We start from the raw sequence: 19,811 nt of genomic DNA on the forward strand, positions 1-19,811 counted from the left end.
CACCGAAGGGGGAGGAATCGGGGCCTCGCTCCGCCTCCCGGCCGGGGGGAACAAAGAGTCAGCCCCACGGAAGGCGCAGAGCCGGCCGCCCGCGTTTTGGAAGCGCCTCGGGGCGGAGCTCTGGGGTTTGGTTGTGGCGGCGCCTTAGAATGCAGTGGTATCTCGGGTTACAGACGCTGCAGGTTACAGACGCCGCTAACCCAGAAATAGTACCTCGGGTTAAGAACTTTGCTTCAGGGATGAGAACAGAAATCGTGCTCCAGCGGTGCAGCGGCAGCGGGAGGCCCCATTAGCTAAAGTGGTGCTTCAGGTTAAGAACAGTTTCAGGTTAAGAACGGACCTCCAGAACGAATTAAGTACTTAGCCCGAGGTACCACTGTAATTGTAGAGTTGGTCAAGGGGATCCCTAGTCCAACACCCCCCCCCCCGCAATGCAGGAATCTCAACTAAAGCATCCCTGATAGACAGCCATCCAACCTCTGCTTAAAAACTTTAGAACCATCTTTATGTATGCAACTAGGGTGACTAGAATTTTTTCCCCAAACATTTTTTATTAAGTTTTTCACAGTCCTGACAAATATAACATAGAAAAAAGAAAGAAAAGCACACAAAAGAAAACACATTACAATACAGTGGTACCTCGGGTTACATATGCTTCAGGTTACAGACTCCGCTAACCCAGAAATAGTACCTCAGGTTAAGAACTTTGCTTCAGGATGAGAACAGAAATCACACGGCAGCGGGAGGCCCCATTAGCTAAAGTGGTGTCTCAGGTTAAGAACAGTTTCAGGTTAAGAACGGACCTCCAGAATTAATTAAGTTCTTAACCCAAGGTATCACTGTAATTGTAGAGTTGGTTAAGGGGACTCCTGAGGGTAATCTAGTCCAACCCTTTGAAATGCAGGAATCTCAACTAAAGCATCCCTGATAGACGGCCATCCAACCTCTGCTTAAAACCTTCCAGTGAAATCCCAAAAAACTTTAGAACCATCTTTATGTATGCAACTACGGCGGCTAGAATTTTAGTAGCAAAACACTGGAAATGTGACTTAATTCCTACAAAGCTTGACTGGCAGGTGAAGATGATAGAATACTTGGAAATTGTGAAAATGACTGGGAGAATAAGAGGAAACTCCAACCAGAAAGTGTGTAAAGAATGGATAACATCTAAAGAATATCTAAAACAATATTGTGAAAATGCAAATCTCCTGACAGGTCTAGACTGAATCTTGAATATTAAGGGTAACTATGAATGTAAAAGGGACTTGGGTGGTGCTATGGGTTAAAACACAAAGCCTAGGGCTTGCAGATCAGGAGACAGGCGGTTCGAATCCTTGTGATGGGGTGAGCTCCTGTTGCTCGGTCCCAGCTCCTGCCAACCTAGCAGTTTGAAAGCATGAAGTGCAAGTAGATAAATAGGTACCACTCCAGCGGGAAGGCAAAACGGCGTTTCCATGAGCTGCTCTGGTTCGCCAGAAGCAGTTTAGTCATGCTGGCCACATGACCCGGAAGCTGTATAAAGCTTGAGATGAGCGCCACAACCTCAGAGTTGTCTGCGACTGGACCTAATGGTCAGGGGTCCCTTTACCTTTATAAATGTATAACATTTTCTGGATATGTAACAGATTAACAGGAATAGCGTAAAGGTTAAGAATTTGTCGAAAGCACAATGAGGTGAATTGGAACTAAAAAATGTGTGTGATGTTAGACCAGAGGTCAGCCATCCCTCAGACCATGTGGTGGGCCGGACTATATTGGGGAGGGGGGGAGTGAACGAATTCCTATGCCCCACAAATAACCCAGAGATGCATTTTAAATAAAAGGACACATTCTACTCATGTAAAAACACGCTGATTCCCGGACCGTCTGCGGGCTGGATTGAGAAGGCAGTTGGGCCGCATCTGGCCCCCGGGCCTTAGGTTGCCTACCCCTGGTCTACTCTTAACATTGGATGCAAGCCAGTACAACTATTTGCCACTGGGGCTTAATGGAGCCTCCAAGTTCAGGGGTAGTGTATCTCTAACTACCAGCCTGGACCCAAATGTCTAGGGAAATCCCTCATCTCTTTCAAACCCACCCCTCCCTAACCTGGGCACTGTCCAAAGCAGCTACTCTTGCAAAGCACTTTTTCTGGGATCTGGACAGCTGACATGAGGGCCATCAGCATTTTGCATACTGAAAAAACAGCTAAAGGAAAAATCACACTTGTGAGCAGGGATACATTCTACTCATGTAGAAACACACTGATTCCCAGACCGTCCGCGCGCTGGATTGAGAAGGCGATTGGGCCACATCCGGGCCCTGGGCCTTAGGTTAGAAGATGTGTTGTTAGTTAATGTTTATTGTCTTTTTTTTTTTAAGTAATATTTTATTAAGTTTTAGGAATAACAACAAACGGAAAAAAGAAAAAACACATACACAAAGTTATAAAATACAAAAAATACAAAAATTTAACTTAGAGAAAAAGAATAACAGGAAAGAAAAAAAAACATATTTAAAAGAAAACACAAGAATCCCTCTTTTTAATTTCTCATCTTTGATTCACTTATTTTCCTGACTTCCTCACATCTCCCTTTTTTGTATCCCTTTTAGAAATTAGTTCAGCAAATCCATATCCAATTAATTTATCTATTATCAATCCAATCTTATTTTTTACCTTGTTGCTAGAACCCCTTCAGTTCATTTCAATGTCATTAACATTCAAAAATTTTACAATGTTTCTGTAGATAGATTTTAAATTTCCTCCAATCTTCTTCCACCAACTCTTCTCCCTGGTCTCGGATTCTGCCAGTCATTTCCGCTATTTCCATGTAGTCCATTACTTGCATCGTTAATGTTTATTGTCATTGAGATATTGTCTTTGTGTTGTTATATGTAAATCGTTTGCAATAAAGTTTTAAAAAAAGTCCAGTGATGGAGAGTCCCCCATAAGATCTGTTATGCATTTCATAGAATCGTGGAGTTGGAAGGGACCCCTAGAGTCATCTAGACCAACCCCCTGCTATGCAGGAATCTCGACTAAAGCATCCGTGGCAGATGGCCATCCAATCTCTGCTAAAAAACAAACTCCAAGGAAGGAGAGCCCTCAACCTCCTGAGGGAGTCGAAATCTATATCCTACCATTTTTCTCCAAGTTGCTCAAAAGCATTGGCTGACACAGTTCTCCCTCCCTCCTCATTTAATCCCCACAACAACCCTGAGAGGTAGGTTAGGCTGAGATAGACAGTAGTGACCGGCACAAGGTCGCACCTATGCGAGTTCATAGCCCAGTGAGGATTTGAACCCAGGTCTCCCAGACCTTAGCAGGACACTCTGACTGAAGGCGCTGCTTGAAACCAGCCCTTTTAAAACAAGCATACAAAACGACATGCTGCAAAATGGCATGCTCTAAAAAGACATTGCAGGAATTTTGAGACGGCCCCTTACCTGGGAAGGGAAGGCGTGGCGTCACGCGTGCTTTAAAAAGCTGTTTCCCAGCTGGTGGCGAGTTCGAGTCCAGCCGGAGGCAGATCGATCTGTTGCTGCAGCCGCCGGGATGTCGGGGCTACGCGGGCAGAGCCGAGGGGTGCGCTCGGTGCTGGGCACCATGGAGTTCGGGCGCAGGGCAGACGCGGCGGCCAGCGGGGCGATGCTGCGCGCGTTCCTGGCCCGCGGGCACTGCGAGCTGGATACCGCGCATATTTACGCGGGGGGCGAGTCGGAGCGGATCCTGGGCGCCTGGTTGGCAGCTGAACCCAAGGCTGCGGCGGCAGGTGGGTCGGTGGAATGGGGGAGCCGGAGACGAAGGCTGCTCTAGACGTCCAGCAGGTCAGCAACGGTTCCTCTGAGCGCATGCAGAGTGCCACACACACACAGAGCCGCGAGTAATCACCGGAGTCTGATCTAGATCCGAATCGAGTTCTGTGCACACGCTCAGAAGGGCTGACTCTCAGCGCAGGTTTTGCATTCAAGCAGAAGGTCCCGGTTAATGCTGCAGGTCTGTGTGCCTTGCCTGAAACCCTGGAGAGCAGCTGCTGCTGCCAGTCAGTGTAGACAATCCAGAGTTTGATGGACCAATGGAGCTCAGTAAGGTAGTTTCCTAGGATCTGTTGTTGTCGTCTATCTAGTCCAGCCTGCAAAAAATCAACAACCAAGCAATGGTGCGTTTGAGCATGTGTGGAGTGCATCTCTCCCTTCTCCTACCCCCAACCCTTTCAATGCAGTCAAAGGTGATCTACCCTCATTCCTCCCTAAATAAATCCCCCCCCCCGTTAATCTAGATTCCAGAAATGGGGGAGATACCGGCCTGCTGCTCTGCAAATGTTCTCTGGCACCAGCCCCCTTCATCCCCAACCCGCCTGGATGATGATCAGGAATAGTGAGAGATCATAAGGGTAAAGAAACCCCTGACCATTGGGTCCAGTCGTGACCAACTCTGGGGTTGCGGCGCTCATCTCACTTTATTGGCCGAGGGAGCCGGCGTACAGCTACGGAAACGCCGTTTACCTTCCTGCTGGAGTGGTACCTATTTATCTACTTGCACTTTGACGTGCTTTCGAACTGCTAGGTTGGCAGGAGCAGGGACCGCACAACGGGAGCTCACCCCGTCATGGGGATTCGAACCGCCAACCTTCTGATCGGCAAGCCCTAGGCTCTGTGGTTTAACCCACAGCGCCACCCGTGTCCCAAATGAGAGATCATGGAGTGCTGCAAATTCTGGAGTTAAATTGTGAATTCAGTGACATCTGAAAGGCCATGGAAGTGTCCCAGCTCTGGGTGTCCCTTTCCCAGGGAGCGCAGTCATTTAAATATGAACCAGTTGCTCCCCCCCCCCCAGTTCCACTTAGATTTCTGCAGCAAGCAGGTGCATTAGCAGGAGAATTCCACCCGCTTTCAACCTTTGCTCTTACTGTTTTTTTCTTTCCAGGGTTGGTCATCTGGTTAATCAACAACCTGCAAATCAAAAGGACCGTTTGCATTGTTACCTTTAGTCCAGCTGACAAAATCTCCTGTTAGTGCGGCAAAGGCTTGCTTAGGGGCCTGAGAAGGGAAAGCACTCTGCACATGCACAGAGCTGGGCTGATCTGAGGCTCACTTGTATTATGGCCTTCGTCTAGGAAATGGAGGGGAAATGTACTTTTCTTCTTCTTTGTTAATTGCTATTTTACTGCTCATTTGCCCAGTATGGAGAGATCCTTTTTGGGGCTCCTTGCCATCCATGAACAATTTGGTAAACCTAAATCCAGACCATTTATGAACGGGTTAAAAAGAGCTAATGGACAGGGTTGGTCTGATCCAGGACGGTTCTTACAATTCCCCCCCCCCCAATTTGTTTTATTTATTTTCACAAAATTGTAAGCACACAAACATACAAACAAACATAAATCATAACCTTATTAAAACTAGTCTTATTAACATTGTTAAGTGACTTCCTCGTATCCCCCTAGTTGAATTTCAGTGCAAATCATTTTAACGGTTGTCCAAATCATAATTCTTATAAACTTAATCACTTAACATCTTTCTTACCAATTCAGCATTAAACATATTAATTCAACACATTACATATTTAAATGCTAAACCTATCTGGTAATTGCAAGCTTTTTCCAATTAATTTAACTTAACATATTTAACTGAAATTTTGTCCGTTCTTCCTAATACTCTTCCTCCTTCTGGTCGCGGACTCTTCCGGTCAGGTCGGCTAGCTCTGAAAAATCCATCCTCTTCATCTGCCATTCTTCCACAGTTGGTACTTCTTGCATTTTCCACTTTTTATCTAGTAAGATTCGAGCAATGACAAACCTAGAGAGCATCTTAAAAAGCAGAGACATCACCTTGCCGACAAAGGTCCGTATAGTTAAAGCTATGGTTTTCCCAGTAGTGATGTATGGAAGTGAGAGCTGTACCATAAAGAAGGCTGATCGCCGAAGAATTGATGCTTTTGAATTCTGGTGTTGGAGGAGACTCTTGAGAGTCCCATGGGCTGCAAGAAGATCAAACCTCTCCATTCTGAAGGAAATCAGCCGAGTGCTCACTGGAAGGACAGATCCTGAAGCTGAGGCTCCAATACTTTGACCACCTCCTGAGAAGAGAAGACTCCCTGGAAAAGACCCTGATGTTGGGAAAGATGGAGGGCACAAGGAGAAGGGGACGACAGAGGACGAGATGGTTGGACAGTGTTCTCGAAGCTACCAGCATGAGTTTGACCAAACTGCAGGAGGCAGTGGAAGACAGGAATGCCTGGCGTGCTCTGGTCCATGGGGTCACGAAGAGTCGGACACGACTAAATGACTAAACAACAACAAGATTTGAGCAGCAGTTGTGGCATACAAAAATAATGGTTGTTACAATTTGGGGATGGGTCTACCTGCAGCTTTGAGCTATGAGATAGAACTTCCACAGTCAGTGGCAGTATACCTGGGATCCCTTCCAACTTTACCATTCTGTGAATCTGTGATCCAATATGGCAGGGTGAGTGGGGGGGGGGAACCTTTTTCTGCAATCCAAGCAAGCGAGGTGTATTGCCAGACTTCAAGGACATTTTCCAACACCTGAGGAGGGTTCAAATCAGAGCCATTAAGAGATGTGGCTTAGGAACCATCCCAAGGGCAAGATAGGCAGGTCAGGAGGGCCGCATGTAGCCCAAGGCCCTGGAGTTTCTGATAATTTCATACACCCTCCTTGCCTGTGTCTGGCAGGAGCTCAGGTTTGTTTTGTTCCCTTATCACGTCCTTTTCTCCACCAGTCAAGGTAGCCTCCAAGTCACCTTCTTGAGTCACCTTGCCAACACTGTAGAACCCACGGCCAGCTTTTAGTAAGCTCTTTTTTAAAAAATATATTTTTATTAATTTTTACATGAAATTTCCAAAAAACATACAACATATTTTCTTGTCTTATTCAGTGTTTTGGACTTCCATCAACCACATCTGAAAGTTTTTCAATCTTTATCATTTAATCTGCATTTCATTAATTTCACTATTACTTTTAATAGTCCTTCATTAATAATTCTGTTCATACTTTTCTCTGCAATATTTCAACTTTTCTCTGCAATACTTCAACTTTTCTCTGCAATATTTCACATAGTTCTCCTTACAAAACTTCTTGCAATCCTACTAGCGTAATCTGTTGATTACAATTGCTTTTCAAATAGTTCACATATTTACTCCAGTCCTCTGAGAAACTCTGATCCCGCACGTTTCAAATCCTTCCTGTCATCTTGTCTAATTCTGCATAGTCCATTAATTTCGCCTGCCATTCCTCTTTCGTCAATAATTCTTCTTGTTTCCATTTCTGTGCCAATAGTGCTCTTGCTGCCGTTATTGCATATAAAAACAGTTTATTATCCTGTCTATTAATATCCTCCCCTACAATGCCAAGTAGAAATGTTTCTGTTTTTTTTAAATAAATGTATATTTCAACATCTTTTTCATCTCATTATATATCATTTCCCAGAAGCTTTTTGCTTTCTTACATTCCCAGCTTTTAGTAAGCATTTTGGGCGCAGACCTACCGTTCTGTTACAGTATTACGCTAAACAGTGATGGCAATTGAGGGAGATTGTAAAAACAGTGCCTCTGAGCGTGCACAGAGCGTTTCCCCTCTCTGAAGGCTTCCCTACTCCTCCTCGTCATTAGGCCTTTTTTAAAAAGTCATTCCTAGCCTACCGTAATTTTCCTCCAGAGGAGTTCAAGGTGGGGGCTTGAATCCAATGCTAGTCCTACTCGGAGTAGACCGACCAAAGTTACTAGACAAGGATAACTTAGGTCCATTCAGTTGGAAGCAGTAATGTTCCTAAATACCAGTCGCTGGAAACCAGAGGAAGGGAGAGTGCCTTTGCATTGCAGTCATGCTTTTGAGCATCCCATAATGTCCACTGTGAGAACAGGATGCTGCCCTGTTGGCTTGATCCAGCAGGCTGTTGCTTTTTTCTGCTTGTGGCCTTGATGGATGCCCCTTGTTCGCCAGTGATTTCTGTGGTTGTTATCTATATATTTGCCAGTTTTAAAATGCCACTTGACTGACGAAAACCTCTCCCTAAACGGTTGATATCCAAACTATGCAAAACGTTTACTAAAAAGTGCCAAAGAAAATCTAAAGCTCGAGAAGAAACGGGCACAGAATCTATGAGCCTACAGATAAATTTATCAGCCAGCAGTTTTAAAACAGGGACAACCAATGACATATTAACCAAATTATTTGTTCCATATTGAGTCTTGGCTAAGTCTACCTGGCAGGGCTGTTGCTAGGATTAAATGAGGAACAGCAGGGAGAAACATTGAGCTCCTTGGAGGAAAAGATGGGATGGAAATGCAATCAATAAAACAAACCAACGAAGGTTAAAATGACATGGCAGGATTTGTTGTTGTTTAGTCATGCCCGACTCTTCGTGACCCCCTGGACCAGAGCACGCCAGGCACTCCTGTCTTCCACTGCCTCCTGCAGTTTGGTCAAACTCATGTTGGTAGCTTCGAGAACACTGTCCAACCATCTCGTCCTCTGTCGTCCCCTTCTCCTTGTGCCCTCCATCTTTCCCAACATCAGGGTCTTTTCCAGGGAGTCTTCTCTTCTCATGAGGTGGCCAAAGTATTGGAGTCTCAGCTTCAGGATCTGTCCTTCCAGTGAACACTCAGGGCTGATTTCCTTCAGAATGGATAGGTTTGATCTTCTTGCAGTCTATGGGACTCTCAAGAGTCTCCTCCAGCACCATAATTCAAAAGCATCAATTCTTCGGCGATCAGCCTTCTTTATGGTCCAGCTCTCACTTCCATACATCACTACTGGGAAAGCCATAGCTTTAACTATACGAACCTTTGTTGGCAAGGTGATGTCTCTACTTCTCAAGATGCTGTCTAGGCCTGTCATTGCCCTTCTCCCAAGAAGCAGGCGTCTTTTAATTTCATGGCTGCTGTCACCATCTGCAGTGATCATGGAGCCCAAGAAAGTGAAATCTCTCACTGCCTCCATTTCTTCCCCTTCTATTTGCCAGGAGGTGATGGGACCAGTGGCCATGATCTTCGTTTTTTTTGATGTTGAGCTTCAGACCATATTTTGCGCTCTCCTCTTTCACCCTCATTAAAAGGATCTTTAATTCGTCCTCACTTTCTGCCATCAATGTTGTGTCATCTGCATATCTGAGGTTGTTGATATTTCTTCCGGCAATCTTAATTCTGGCTTGGGATTCACTCAGCCCAGCCTTCCGCATGTTAAATTCTACCTATAAGTTAAATAAGCAGGGAGACAATATACAGGACATGGCAGGATAAGGGACCCGAATTTATCCGGCAAGGCTCTTCCTTCGCTTCTGGAATCAGGAAATTAGAGACGGTCCCTTCTCCTGGAAGGGGGCAGGAGTGGAAAGGAGGGGCTGACGCATGCGCAGACAGTGGTGATGCGATTGCCTTTGCCCAGGACCTGGTGGCGAGTTCGAGTTCTGCCAGAGGCAGATCGAGCTGCTGCAGCCGCCGGGATGTCGGGACTACGCGGACAGAGTAGCGGGGTGCGCTCGGTGCTGGGCACCATGGAGTTCGGGCGCAGGGCAGACGCGGCGGCCAGCGGGGCCATGCTGCGCGCGTTCCTGGCCCGCGGGCACTGCGAGGTGGATACCGCGCATATGTACGCGGGGGGCGAGTCGGAGCGGATCCTGGGCGCCTGGCTGGTGGCTGAACCCAAGGCTGCGGCTGCAGGTGGGTCGGGCTGCTATAGGCGTTGTCGAGCCCAGCTGGCCGGCAACGGTTCCTCTGGGCGCATGCAGAGTGCCTGGCACGCATTTACACGTCGCCGCGAACTCTCACCCGAGCTCAGCGGAGCTTCAGCAGGATTCGAATCGAGTTCCGTTTTGCAGACGCGCCCATAGGAGTCCTGGCTGGAAGGGGAGAGCGTCTGCCTTGCATCATGCAATTCAGTTCCCACGGGCATCTCAGGGTTGGGCTAGGAATGCACCGTGCCTGAAACCCTGGAGAGCTGCTGCCGGTCAGTGTAGACGTAACTGGGCTCGGTGGACCAGTGGTCTGGCTTCCTATGACATGCTGAGGTTGGGGGGGGGGTCGTCTCCTGCCTAGACCAGCCTGCAAAACAGCAGCAACAACAGAGCAACGGTGCATTTGAGCATGTGCAGAGTGCATTTCTCTCTCCTACCTCCCTACCCTTTCCATGCAGTCAAAACTAATCCAACTCCACCCACCCCCATTTTTAACGCATGCTCATCTGTCCTCATTCTTTGTCTTTTATAGTTTGGCCTTCTTAATTTATATAAATTATATAAATTATATAAATTATATAAACTATTTATATAGTTTGGCCTTCTTAATCTTATAGTTTGGCCTTCATTTTCTTAATTTTCATTGGTTGTTCCAGCAACATCTGGAAGGCCACCCCAGACTTGAAACATAGATTCCCCATCTCTGGGTGCAGCCTTGCCCACTGAAGCTCAAAAACAGACCAGTTGCTTCCCCACACTAGTTTCTTAATTGGGTTCCTCCACCAACCAGGCCCATTAGCAACATGATCCCTGCATCTTTTGGTCTTGCTCTGCTCTCAAATTTATTGCCTCAGAGGGTTGATAATCTGGTTATTCAACAACTCAAAGGGCTGGATATCAATCCAAAGGGCTGTCGGCACCATTAAAACCCTTGCCTTTATTCAAGTGGTCAAAAGTCTCCTCCGAGTTTGCAAAGATCCCTGATGATACTGAAAGCCTTCACACCTAATCTGGAGGCCACTTGGAGTTGCTAAGCAGCTTCAGAAGGGAAAGGAAGTTTGAACATAGAATTATGGAAGCTGGAAGGGACCCCGAGGGTCATCTAGTCCAACCCGCCTTCAGTGCAGGCATCTCAACTAAAGCATCCATGGCAGATGGCCATCCAACCTCTTCTTAAAAACCTCCAAGGAAGGAGAGTCCCCCACCGTCCAGGGGAGTCTGTTCCACTGTCAAACAGCTCTTAACAGACAGAAAGTTTTTTCTGATGTTTAGTTGGAATCTCCCTACAAGAAAGCCCCTGGTTCGAGTCCTACCCTCCAGAGCAGGAGAAAACAAGCATGTTCCCTCTTCCATTTGACAGCCCTTTAGGTATTTGAAGATGGCTACCCCATCAGTCTCCTCTTTCCCAAGCTAAACATTCCTAGCTCCCTCAGCCTTTACTCCTAAGGCTTGATTTCAGATTCTCCCAAGTGTACTGCTTATTATTAGGGCGTAGGGGGTGAAAAAGCCTTTAACGGCCCAAGGGCCACTTTTCCTTCTGTGCAGCCTTCCGGGGGCCAGATGCAAGGGATGGGCAGGGCCAGAGGGGGAAGTGGGCAGAGCAATGGATGCAAATTTTAGCTTTGGGCACTAGACTAGTTTCCTACACTTACAATCTCTGTCCGCCATCCAGGCAAGGAAGAGGCACGGTCAGAGTTCAAGGTCGGGTGACCATCACACGAAGCCTGAGAGCAGGTCCGTTGGGGGTGTGGCCTGTGGGGAGGGGTGTGGCTTGGGGAGAGCCTGGCGGGTAAAGATAGACAGACTTGCTGGGCTGTATTTGGCTCTGCCTGCCTTGTTAATATTTGTTTGCTCCTCATCCTGGTTTTGGGGGCTCCTCTTTACAGAATGACGCGGGTGGCGCTGTGGGTTAAACCACAGAGCCTAGGGCTTGCCGATCAGAAGGTCGGTGGTTCAAATCCCCGCGACGGGGTGAGCTCCCGTTGCTTGGTCCCTGCTCCTGCCAACCTAGCAGTTCGAAAGCACGTCAAAGTGCAAGTAGATAAATAGGTACCACTCCAGAGGGAAGGTAAACGGCGTTTCCATGCGCTGCTCTGATTGGCTACAAGCGGCTTAGTCATGCTGGCCACATGACCTGGAAGCTGTATGCTGGCTTCTTCAGCCAATAAAGCAAGATGAGCGCCACAACCCCAGAGTCAGCCATGACTGGACCTAATGGTCAGGGGTCCCTTTACCTTTACCTTTACAGAATGCAGTCAGAGTTCCTTTTTTTCCCTGATCATCATCATCTTTGGCGATCACTCATAGCCTAGTAAGATTGTCTTCCATGAACACGATTTTAAAAGTGAGTCCGTAAGTTACTGTGGAGGCCAATTCTGGATCCACACGTCCTTCCACAGTGGGGACCTGGGTTTCCAGGCAGGAGTTGATCACAGTGAGGGTTTGCCAAGCGTGCCTTCCTCTTAGCACGTTTCTCCCTTGCGTCCTGAGTGCGAGTGTCTTCAAAGCCCATGACACTTTTGGTAAAGGCTGTTCTCCAACTGGAGCGCTCGCAGGCCAATGTTTCCCAGTTGTCAATGTTTATCCTACACTTTTTTACATTTGCCTGGAGAGGGTCTTTAAACCTCTTTTGTTGACCACCGGCATTACACTTTCCATTTTTAAGTTCGGAATAGAGTAGTTGCTTTGGAAGATGATAATCAGGCATCTGCACAACATGACCAGTCCAACGAAGTTGATGTTGAAGAATCAATTGCTTTGACACTGGTGATCTTTGTTTCTTCCAAGACACTGGCATTAGTTTGCCTGTCTTCCCAAGTGATTTGTACAGATTTTCAGAGACACCATTGATGGAATCTTTCGAGGAGTTGGAGATGGCGTTTATGTTTCACAAAAGGGCTGGGTTTGGGGTGGGTTTTTGGAAGATGCCTGTGTGTGAATTTGTTTTATGTGTGTAGATCAGTGGACGCTGACCAGTGCACAGTCTTTGCAGTAAGGCTCTACAGTGGTACCTCGGGTTAAGAACTTAATTCGTTCTGGAGGTCCGTTCTTAACCTGAAACTGTTCTTAACCTGAGGTACCACTTTAGCAAATGGGGCCTCCCGCTGCCACCACGGTGCTAATTCTGTTCTCATCCTGAAGCAAAGTTCTTAACCCGAAGTACTATTTCTGGGTTAGCGGAGTCTGTAACCTGAAGCGTCTGTAACCCGAGGTACCACTGTACTTTCTTCCCCACCAGTCAAGGTAGCCACCAAGGCAAATCCATTGGAGGGCAATACTCTGAAGGCTGATTGCGTTCGCTCCCAACTGGAGACGTCCCTCCAGAGGCTGCAGGCAAAGAGTGTCGACCTCTTCTACCTCCATATGCCCGACCACAAGACCCCCCTGGAAGAGACGCTGAAGGCCTGCAATGAGCTACACAGAGAGGTGCAAAAACTGGGGTTTTCTGGGGGGGGGGGACTGATTCTCATGACTGGGCGACTCATTTGGGCCTCCCAGTTGGTGTTTGATGTGCTGCTTTTGTATCCCCCTTTCCTTCTAAAAGGGACGCGGGTGGCGCTGTGGGTTAAACCACAGAGCCTAAGATCAGAAGGTCGGCGGTTCGAATCCCCGCAACGGGGTGAGCTCCCGTTTCTCGGTCCCTGCTCCTGCCAACCTGGCAGTTTGAAAGCACGTCAAGTGCAAGTAGATAAATAGGTACCGCTCCGGCGGGAAGGTAAACGGCGTTTCCGTGCGCTGCTCTGGTTCGCCAGAAGCGGCTTAGTCATGCTGGCCACATGACCCGGAAGCTGTATGCCGGCTCCCTCGGCCAATAAAGCGAGATGAGCGCCGCAACCCCAGAGTCAACCACAACTGGACCTAACAGTCAGGGGTCCCTTTACCTTTTCCTTCTAAACAAATCAAGGTGCCTTCCAATCCCCGAGTTAAAATAACACACATGCAAGGCCTGCAATATTCCACACTGTTGTCCAGCAAAGAGGGGGTGTAAAAGTCACGAGTTCCATTCCACCCGGCGTTCATTCAGCACAATCCGCCGTGCTTCCTTTCTGTTGCAGTTCACCTTCTGCCAAATACAAACCTTGTTTGTCTCGCTCTTGTCTGCTATCTGAACTAAAGTTGCATCGCTGTTTAAGTCACTTACATTTGCTCTGATGTCAAGGAAACACCCAAACAGTGTGGGGGGGGGGGACCATTAATCAGATTTAATTAATTTATTTATTTGCATTTACATTCCACCTTTTTTCATCCCAAGCAGCTCCGGGTGGCGTACATTACGGCCACACACACACACACATATAAAATTAGAAGGGGGCAGAAAGAGGATGGGGTACCAGGAAAAATAAGTTTGGTGATCCTACATGGTATTGAAATTAATGGGTTTTGACCTCACATGATTTTGGCTTTAGGTGCTATCCCTGGAACGCAACCCCCATGCAGGTTGTGGGCCTACTGTACATGGTTCTTACTTGCTCCCCTAATTAATTTAATTTAATCCAATCCAATCCAATTTATGTGAGGCTAAGAGGCAGTGACTGGTCTCCCACAGTCATCCATTCATGGCCGAGAGGGGATTTGAACCCTGGTCTCCCATGTCCCTAGTCCTCATTTAACCACCAGATCCTTTGGTCTGATCCAGCACCCAGCCTCCTCTTCTGGTCTTAAGACCGTCTATGAACATAGAGCTAAAAATACAGGGGCTTATTTGTTTTTTTTTTTCTTCCGACAGGGGAAGTTTAAGGAACTGGGTCTCTCCAACTATGCCTCGTGGCAGGTGGCGGAAATCTATGGCATCTGCAAGACCAACAACTGGGTGTTGCCAACAGTGTACCAGGTGAGAGCTGGGTGGACGAATGGAGGTCTTCTCCCCAAGGTGTTTGGTCAGGGCTGGGCAACCTGTGGCCCCTCCAGACGTGTCTGGACTCTCAGCGTCCATCACTCTTGACCATTGACCAAGCTGGTAATGGTTTAAGTCTGTGTATTAGAATCATAAGGGACACGGGTGGCGCTGTGGGTTAAACCATAGAGCCTAGGACTTGCTGATCAGAAGGTTGGTGCTTCGGCAGGAAGGTAAATGGCGTTTCCGTGCGCTGCTCTGGTTTTCCAGAAGCGGCTTAGTCATGCTGGCCACATGACCCGGCAGCTGTACGCCGGCTCCCTTGGCCAATAAAGTGAGATGAGCACCGCAACCCCAGAGTCGGTCACAACTGGACCTAATGGTCAGGGGTTCCCTTATCTTATTAGAATTATAGGATTGTAGCATTGGAAAGCCCTGCACTGAGTCTACGAAGCCCAGCCCTTATATTCCAGCTCAGCCCTTATATTCCAGCTCAGTCACTGAAACCCCTGCAGAAGTGTTGCTGGTTTTTCTTTTTAATGTTTGGTGTTGCATCGTGTTTTTATTATTGGACAATAAACCAAGCCTTGATTGGCCCAGTCCTGTGGAATTCTCTGCCCACAGGTGCCTTCTGTGCCAGCCTTTAAACACATGCTGAAAATGTATCTGTTCTGCAAGGCTTATGCAGGTAGTTTAGAATACATATTTCCATAATAGCTATTTTCCATTTTTTTTTTTTTTAAAAATGGTTTTTATTGGATGAACACCAACTGCTAGAGACTGCAGGAGGGGAGAGGGCTCTTGGGCTTGAATCTCACTTGCAGGTGTCCCATTGGGGAAATACTGGTGCCTGATGATATTGGTGATTTATTAGATATCTATACTGCCCTTCATCCGAGGCTCGTAGGGCAGTTTACAGTATGTATGAAAGCACAAAAATCCACAACATAATTGGAAAGAGAACAATCTCTCTCTCTCCCCTCCCTTCTCCCGATGTCAATTGGCAGGGAGTTCCAAAGGTGCCGCCACAATAAACAACCAGTTTCTTACAGATGCAGAACGGATGTTCGATGGCACCTGTAGTAGTGGCAGTTTCCCAGTGGGCAGAAGGGATTTTGCAACACAACTGTCTGCTCCAAGGTTTCTTTATGAATTTTGTTTTTTACTGTCTTTTTCCCAAAGGGCATGTACAACGCTACGACGCGCCAAGTGGAGACCGAATTGCTGCCATGCCTTAGACATTTTGGGATTCGATTCTACGCATATAATCCGCTGGCTGGTACGGGTCTGGCAAGGAATGGCAGGGAATGGGGTGGTTTCAGTGGCAGGGCTGCAAAACTTTAGGCACCAGGCAAAAATGTTTCTCTTCATTCAGGCTGATCTCTGGTTTTTAAATGTGTGTGGGGTTTTTTTGTGGGTATTGGTCTTGTTTTCGTTTTGTGTTCTTATTTTGTATTTTTTCTGTTGTGAACTGTCTTCGGATCTTCGCACAAAATATGCATATTTATGAGATGCGTTGTTGTTGCTGTTTTATGGGCAGAATAACAGACAGAAATCTAAAGAGGTGCTGGAGTTTTAGCTGTGGGGTGAAAAGAGAGTGGATTGACCTAAGTGAGGCATCTTGGCTTATAAGGTTCTAGTCCCTTACGTTTGGGCGTTCACTTTCACCTCTTGCAGGAGGGCTCCTGACTGGGAGGTACAAGTACGAAGACAAAGACTCGAACCAGCAGCCAGCTAGCAGGTTTTTCGGCAACGACTGGGCCAAAATCTACAGGGACAGGTGGGTCTAAAATGGCAAAAGGGGCTTGCATCTTGAAGGTAGGGGACGAGTCAGTTCTGTTGATGTAAGAAAGAGGCTAGCTTCTTGAACACGGGGGCAAGAAATTAAACTGCTAATGTTGGGAAGCAGTTCTTGTTTTTTGGAGGAAAGAGGTCAGAGCAATAAATACGGGGTTAAAGGTAAAGGGACCCCTGACTGTTAGGTCCAGTCGCGGACAACTCTGGGGTTGCGACACTCATCTCGCTTTATTGGCTGAGGGAGCCGGCGTACAGCTTCCGGGTCGTGTGACCAGCATGACTAAGCCGCTTCTGGCGAACCAGAGCAGCGCACGGAAACACCGTTTACTTTCCCGCCAGAGCGGTACCTATTTATCTACTTGCACTTTGACGTGCTTTTGAACTGCTAGGTTGGCAGGAACAGGGACCGAGCAACGGGAGCTCACCCCGTAGCGGGGATTCGAACCGCCAACCTTCTGATCAGCAAGTCCTAGGCTCTGTGGTTTAGACGACAGCGCCACTTGCACCCCTAATACGGGGTTAGGGGAGTGATTTTGTTAGCCATGGCACTAAATGGAACCTCTAGGCACAGAGGCAGTCTACCTCTGAACACCAGGTGCTGTATTCACATCCTGCATGTGGACTAGATGGCCTGATACAATTGTAACTGCCATCTACTACTGCCATTTTGCTTTGCTTATTATGTAAGATTCATTCAGATATACACATATAAACATGCAGAATGTAAATGACCTTAATTTTTATTTTTATTTTTAAACGACTCTGCAGATATTGGAAGAAGCATCATTTCCAGGGGGTGGACTTGGTCGAGAAAGCCCTCCACGAGGCGTATGGCTCAAACACACCCAGCTTGACTTCAGCTGCCCTGCGCTGGATCTATCATCACTCAAAGCTGCAGGTAATGGTGAACTTTTCTGCCAGCCCGGTATGGTACGGGGAAGAAGTTTGTGTGTGTGTCTGAGGCCAGGTCTAAACTGTTCTACAGTGGTACCTCGGGTTACAGACATTTCAGGTTACAGACTCCGCTAACCCAAAAATAGTACCTCAGGTTAAGAACTTTGCTTCAGGATGAGAACAGAAATCGCACGGCGGCTGCGTGGTGGCAGCGGGAGGCCCCATTAGTTGGAAGTGGTACCTCAGGTTAAGAACAGTTTCTGGTTAAGAACGGACCTCCGGAACGAATTAAGTTCTTAACCAGAGGTACCACTGTATTCCCAAAACAGAATCAAAAAATGACTTCTGGTAGGTCTAATATTCTGGAGGTGACATCTGCTACTTATATTCCCTGCTCTCAATTTTTTATCCTCACAACCACCCTGCAAGATGCGTCAAGGGGAAACCTGTAATATTAATAATAATAATAATAATAATAATAATAATATTTATACCCCACCCATCTGGCTGGGTTTCCGCAGTCACTCTGAGCGGCTTCCAACAAATGATTAAAAATACATTAAAACATCAGTCATTAAAAACTTCCCTAAACAGGGCTGTTTGACTTCTGAGGCACGTTCGAAAATGGAATCATTTACTTCTGGGGTTTCGGTGTTCAAAAACTGAAACGTTTGGCTTCCGAGATGCTCGAAAACTGAGGTGCCACTGTATACCCCAAATGTGGCGTCTTTTTTTCATATAAAAAATCCCAAACGTTCTTTTAATTTTGCTGTAGCTTTGGCCTTCCTCGTAAGCCGAGTCTTCCAATGTTCACCTTTCCCTCTTCTTGCTCTTTCCCCCCCTAGGCTGACCTTGGAGATGCTGTGATCATTGGGATGTCCACCATGGAACAACTGCAGGAGAATCTCAAGTGCAGTGAGGAGGGTCCCCTCCTGCCTGGCGTGGTCGAGGCCTTTGAGAAAGCTTGGCATCTCACAGCCCACGACTGCCCCAGCTACTTCCGCTGAAGGCTTCTGCAGCCTCCAGGAGAAACGAGAGCACCCATCGGAGACCCCCACACCTCTGGACTCTCGTTTTGCTACAAACACCCTCTTCTGCTTCAGAGATTCCTCCCTTTCCCTTGGAATAAACCCAAGCCAACACCTCCGTGGCCTTAGATCAAGAGAGCACTTTTCCCTGGCAAGATTTCTGCAACAAGATTTTCTGGGTCCCTGAAAGTGGCTTTCACCCTTCAAAATAAAAATATTGGTTGCACCTTTTGGCTCTCTTCTTTGCTCCCCACCCCACAGAAGTACAGTGGTACCTTGGGTTAAGTACTTAATTCGTTCCGGAGGTCCGTACTTAACCTGAAAGTGTTCTTAACCTGAAGCACCACTTTAGCTAATGGGGCTTCCTGCTGCTGCTGTGCCGCCGGAGCACGATTTCTGTTCTCAACCTGAAGCAAAGTTCTTAACCTGAAGCACTATTTCTGGGTTAGCGGAGTGTGTAACCTGAAGCGTATGTAACCTGAGGTACCACTGTAATGCATGTCAAGTAGATGCTTCTAACACTGTTGATATCAGGCAGGTATCTTCGTTATACCTTTTCGTGCCTGTTAAAACCATTTTTGCTTAGACAAGGCTACCTAGACGCTGTGAGCCTTGTTGCTGTTTTGTTGTTTAGTCGTGTCTGACTCTTCGTGACCCCAAGGACCAGAGCACGCCAGGCACTCCTGTCTTCCACTGCCTCCCGCAGTTTGGTCAAACTCATGCTGGTAGCTTTAAGAACACTGTCCAGCCATCTTGTCCTCTGTCGTCCCCTTCTCCTTGTGCCCTCCATCTTTCCCAACATCAGAGTCTTTTCCAGGGAGTCTTCTCTTCTCATGAGGTGGCCAAAGTATTGGAGCCTCAGCTTCACGATCTGTCCTTCCAGGGAGCACTCAGGGCTGATTTCCTTCAGAATGGAGAGGTTTGATCTTCTTGCAGTCCATGGGACTCTCAAGAGTCTCCTCCGACACCAGCTGTGAGCCTTAGTCTGTGTTTAATAGAGACTTCCAAAAAAGTTAAAATAATAGACTAGAGTTTCTTTGGGTCTTGTTTTAACAATCCAGTGATTTATAAATTTTATGAAATCAATACAGTAGTACGTCAGGTTAAGATCTTAATTCGTTCTGGAGGTCCGTTCTTAACCTGAAACTGTTCTTAACCTGAAGCACCACTTTAGCTAATGGGGCCTCCTGCTGCTGCCGCTGTGCTATTTCTGTTCTTTTCCTGAAGCAAAGTTCTTAACCCGAGGTATTATTTCTGGGTTAGCGGAGTCTGTAACCTGAAGCGTCTGTAACCCAAGGTACTACTGTAAAATAAATGCTCTACCCCTGAGCTGAGGCCCTTTCCTATAAAGGCTTCTACATGCCCAAGCAGCTGCTCTGCTAGACTATGGGCACAGCTTGGATTTATCCAAATTGGGGTTTTTTTAAAGGGTGTGTAAAGGAAACAGACCAAAACTTTAAAAGTTCTTCATACAGGTTTATATCTATATATAAAAATACGATAAATAAAGTCCTTAGATGAGCAGTTTAGTCCCCTAGGAACAGTCCTGCTCCTGCCTAGTTGTCATCCTCATCACAGTTATCCT

General features: G+C 47.1%; 1 protein-coding gene across 2 annotated transcripts; it reads left to right on the forward strand.

The window, feature by feature from the left end:
- The first annotated feature begins 3,468 nt into the window (after positions 1 to 3,468).
- LOC309376877 (aflatoxin B1 aldehyde reductase member 2-like) lies at positions 3,469 to 18,452 on the forward strand. 2 transcript variants are annotated; one of them, XM_081923792.1, is made up of 7 exons: positions 3,469 to 3,752; positions 12,912 to 13,099; positions 14,400 to 14,504; positions 15,690 to 15,786; positions 16,185 to 16,287; positions 17,073 to 17,202; positions 18,044 to 18,452. In XM_081923792.1, the coding sequence occupies exons 1-7, from the start codon at positions 3,536 to 3,538 to the stop codon at positions 18,203 to 18,205; spliced, it is 1,002 nt and encodes a 333-aa protein (XP_081779918.1). In that variant the 5' UTR covers positions 3,469 to 3,535; the 3' UTR covers positions 18,206 to 18,452. The 2 variants fall into 2 exon arrangements, with proteins under 2 accessions (XP_081779918.1, XP_081779917.1); XM_081923791.1 differs by lacking the exon at positions 3,469 to 3,752 and adding an exon at positions 9,357 to 9,659.
- The last annotated feature ends 1,359 nt before the right edge of the window (positions 18,453 to 19,811 follow it).

This window comes from Podarcis melisellensis, assembly GCF_964234715.1.
Source record: "Podarcis melisellensis genome assembly, chromosome: 8".
Lineage (NCBI taxonomy): Eukaryota > Metazoa > Chordata > Lepidosauria > Squamata > Lacertidae > Podarcis > Podarcis melisellensis.